The following is a 3,890-nucleotide window of genomic DNA, read 5'->3' on the forward strand; positions in this document are numbered from 1 at the left end:
TCTCACTCCTTCTCAGTACTTGACTGACTACATCTGCAAAGATGATGAAAGTAAGTCGAATTTTGACAAAAATATTGTGCTCCTGCTTTGCTTTTACTGTATTTTATGACTTAGATGGACGAGCAGCGTTAGGTCATATTTTAAAAGTGACAGCTGCTTGACATGTGCCAGCTCACTCTATGTCGATGAAACTGAACCTGCTGAACTATGCTTTAACTGAACCAGCTCATTGCACTTTAACTGTGTTTTTGTAACTTGTGCTTTTGAGAGGTCTGGACTTTTGGATTTCTTTGATTGCCTTTTATGGTCAAAATATTCACCCCAGAGCACACATGCATGCACATCAGTCACTTAATGTGAATAAAACATAAGTCCGCTGTTTAGGTTGCTTCATTCTTCCTGCAATTTAATTACATTGCAACGGAGATGCTTGTTAACATTTGTCCAGTTCATTCCAGTCGTCTCAGTCTCATTATCTGGAGCTGAACACACGCAGCAATGCATTCTGGCCTCTTTGGACTCAAACTGAGTAGATTACAACAAAGGCCCAGTATCATTCTGGCTTTTTTTTGGCTGCAGGGGTAAACATGTGTTTGGAAAGGGCACAGCAAGAGTGGGGGTCGGAAGGCTTCAATTACATTAAAGGATAAAAGGAAATAATGTCATCGTGTGGAGGATAAATGAGACTGTAATTAAGTTTATCTCTTGGAGTGAACAAGTGAGCAGTGGCAGATTGTGGAGGCTGTTTATTCATTCAGTTCTATCAGAATAGAATGTCTCTGTCACTGTAAAAGGTCTATTTTGTATTATTGTGTAGAAAGGATGACAGTTATTTTAGAGTAAATTATGTGGTAGATAGATGTGCTGTACATACTTGTGAGTGTTTCTAGTCAGTCAGCTGGATTTTGTCCCTCTGTCAGCGAGAGGTGTAATGAATTGGCATCTCTTACACAGTACAGTATGCAGATTCCTTTAGACAGGAGTGTCTGTGAGAGATGCAGGGTATCCGCCAGCTCTGACCTCAGCTCAGCCCCACACAGCTCAAGCCCCTGTGCCATATGTTATTCACGCACTTTACAGTTGGACTCTAACATGGAAAGAATGTCATACCCATGTTATTCTATCCCTTTACCCTCCCTTTCATTTCATGGTTTGGTTGATCTTTCAGATGCAATTTTTTTGGTTATACTGCAGAATTGTCCTCTTGTGTTCTGCCAGAATCAACATATAGCAATATCAGCAAGGATTTTTCTCAACAGCTGCAGCACATACAAATCACACAAGTGAACACATGAAATTTCTTGCTCCTGTCCCCTGAAAAGCTGGCGAGCATCAACCTCTGAAAGGCATTGATTAAGTGCAATGACGTTAAAACATCTATATGTTTCTGTGTTTCTGGCCAGAAGATTAATGATTGCAAAGTACTAAGCGCTGGTGTCTGAGGCTGCCTCTACTGTGTCTAATCTGAACCAGATTTTTCCAACATCTCATAACCTTCTACTTTAACACACACGTTTAACTATATTGCGAAGAACTGCTATTCTTGTACTTGTTGCCAATGGCGACAGTTAACAGTTCCCCAGATACATCATTTGACAAAGTAACAAAGTGTTAAACAGTAGTGAGCTGTGTTTCACAACCAAATAATAGATTGCTCAAGTATAATTTCCTCATTGTGGCACAGCTCAGTATTCCCCTGCCACATGTACAGTAGCAACCGAGCAGAGGATTTCTGCTGTGGTCGACCGTTTTTCCACCGTGTACTAGCAGTTAAGTATTGCACTTAGGAAAATATTACTCAGTTTAACAACGGTCGTCCCTCATCATTTTTCAACATTTTTAGCCTCGTCCAAAATCTGGAAAAGGGCCGTGGCAACAGCAGGACAGGAATGAGCTGGAATCTTTGACCATTCAGTCAATGGGAGTGTAATTGAAAACATATGTTTTGTAATTTGTTAGGATGAAGTGAGGACTGGAGAGTTGGCTGAGGCTACTGCTGCTGGGGTTTTTTGCCTGAAGCTGCAATAATAATTGGATCTAGTAAAATCCAGTAGTATTTCCACACAATAACGTACTGTATCACTACCCCCCCCCCCCTTCTTTTTCTTCACAGGGTATGATCATAAAGAACATGTCCTTCAAGGTCGGGCAGACCCTGACCATTGTTGGAGCCCCCAAGTCTGATGCTTCAGAGTAAGCACTCATGTAAATCACTAGCTTGATATTTTGAAATAAGTGCATCACAGTAAAAGTGAAACAGTTAATCTCTTCTTGGTGCTCAGGTTACATAAACAGTAGTTTACACCTGTATTCCAAAAAACAAATGTCATGCTTGTCTAAAGAATGCTATTCTTTTATTTGGATGTTTGGATATCTTACTTTTGTCACACTTAAATCAACATAATGATATCAGGACCAAGTACTTTCAATAGACGTCTGTGTAGGGTATGATAAGGTAGCTGATGTGACATGATACTGTTTAGGAAGTAAAGTCACAAGGCTGAAACCATGTTCCCACAAAATGTTTAACATTAGGACAGAGAGCGTTCGGTATATGTATATACAGTATATGTCTCTTCGTTAGTTACATCACAGAAGGCGGCTGAGGCTTCAGGAGTACAACTAATGAAACATGTTTCCTTACAATTCTTTTTCTACTTTCTGTGCTTATTCATGAGTGCCGTTCTTTATATAAACACTAACACTGAGATGGAGGTGGAATGTATAATCAGTTACAGTCAGTGACTACCTTAATTAACTTCCCCTCAGCAACGTGGGGGTGATGAAGATGATGGTCAGCAGTCAGCTGTGGTTGTCCTCTAACCCATTTTGAATATAAGGAGCCATATCAAAATGTAATAAATCTTTTTTTGTTATTTTGTGCCGCAGTTTTGCAGTGAATATTGGACCCAATGATCAGGATATTACTTTTCATATGAACCCTCGCTTTAACGCCCACGGAGACGAGAATGTGGTGGTCTGCAACTCTTACGAGGGAGGCAGCTGGTGTGAGGAGAGCCGCGAGGGAGGCTTTCCTTTCAACCAGGGAGAGGAGTTCAAGGTGAGAGGTCCTGAGTGTGGACATAGTCTAACCTAGTCTGGGATGGAAAATGTGTGTCACTGTACCTCTGATAGCTTCACCGTAATCATTTGAGCACCAGTTTATGGACTCACAGAGATCTGTTAGAGCTATACCTATTGATGTTTCATCAGATAAACTATTTCAAGGTATTTATAATGATATGGTACAGCATGCTGGTTAAGTTTGAAATATCCACCATTAAATACTTTGTCCAAGAATGGAGCAGAAGTTCAATATGTAACATCTTTGTCTGCATATTCTTCCTCTTTTTCTCTCCATCTTTGCACACATCCTCCCATCTAGATCACCATTGAATTCACCCCTACAGAGTTTCATGTGACTTTATCAGATGGCTCTTCAATCCACTTCCCCAACCGCATGGGTGCCGAGAAGTACTCGTTCATCAGCTTCGATGGGGATGCTCGCATCAGAAGCGTTGATATCAAATAAACCTCCACCCTGCCCGGAATTGTTGGATTGAAATTCAGTTTTTCTTTTTCAATTAGTCCAGCATTTTCGTCACATATATCACCAGCTTTTAAGTCCCTGAATACATATGGTATCAGTAGTGCCTTACATGCTTATCACACTATATGTTATGCAAGAATTTAGCTTGTCGACATGTGCAGATGCAGTCAACCATAGACAAAAAGATGGATAGATAATATAGACACACACAAAGTCATAATACTCAGTTGCACACACAGAAAAGCATACAGTAAATATTGTAACTACATGTCCTTGCTGCAAATTTGACAGAGCTACTGACCGAAAAGCAAACCAAACATAAAGTAGTCCCAAGCCCATG

At 40.5% G+C, this 3,890-nt stretch overlaps 1 protein-coding gene across 1 annotated transcript; it reads left to right on the forward strand.

Moving 5' to 3' along the window:
* On the forward strand, positions 1-3,551 carry LOC139307290 (beta-galactoside-binding lectin-like). The gene is made up of 4 exons (XM_070931111.1): positions 1-50; positions 2,114-2,193; positions 2,890-3,061; positions 3,386-3,551. The coding sequence occupies exons 1-4, from the start codon at positions 42-44 to the stop codon at positions 3,530-3,532; spliced, it is 408 nt and encodes a 135-aa protein (XP_070787212.1). The 5' UTR covers positions 1-41; the 3' UTR covers positions 3,533-3,551.
* The last annotated feature ends 339 nt before the right edge of the window (positions 3,552-3,890 follow it).

The sequence above is a fragment of the Enoplosus armatus genome, unplaced genomic scaffold, assembly GCF_043641665.1.
Source record: "Enoplosus armatus isolate fEnoArm2 unplaced genomic scaffold, fEnoArm2.hap1 Scaffold_67, whole genome shotgun sequence".
Lineage (NCBI taxonomy): Eukaryota > Metazoa > Chordata > Actinopteri > Centrarchiformes > Enoplosidae > Enoplosus > Enoplosus armatus.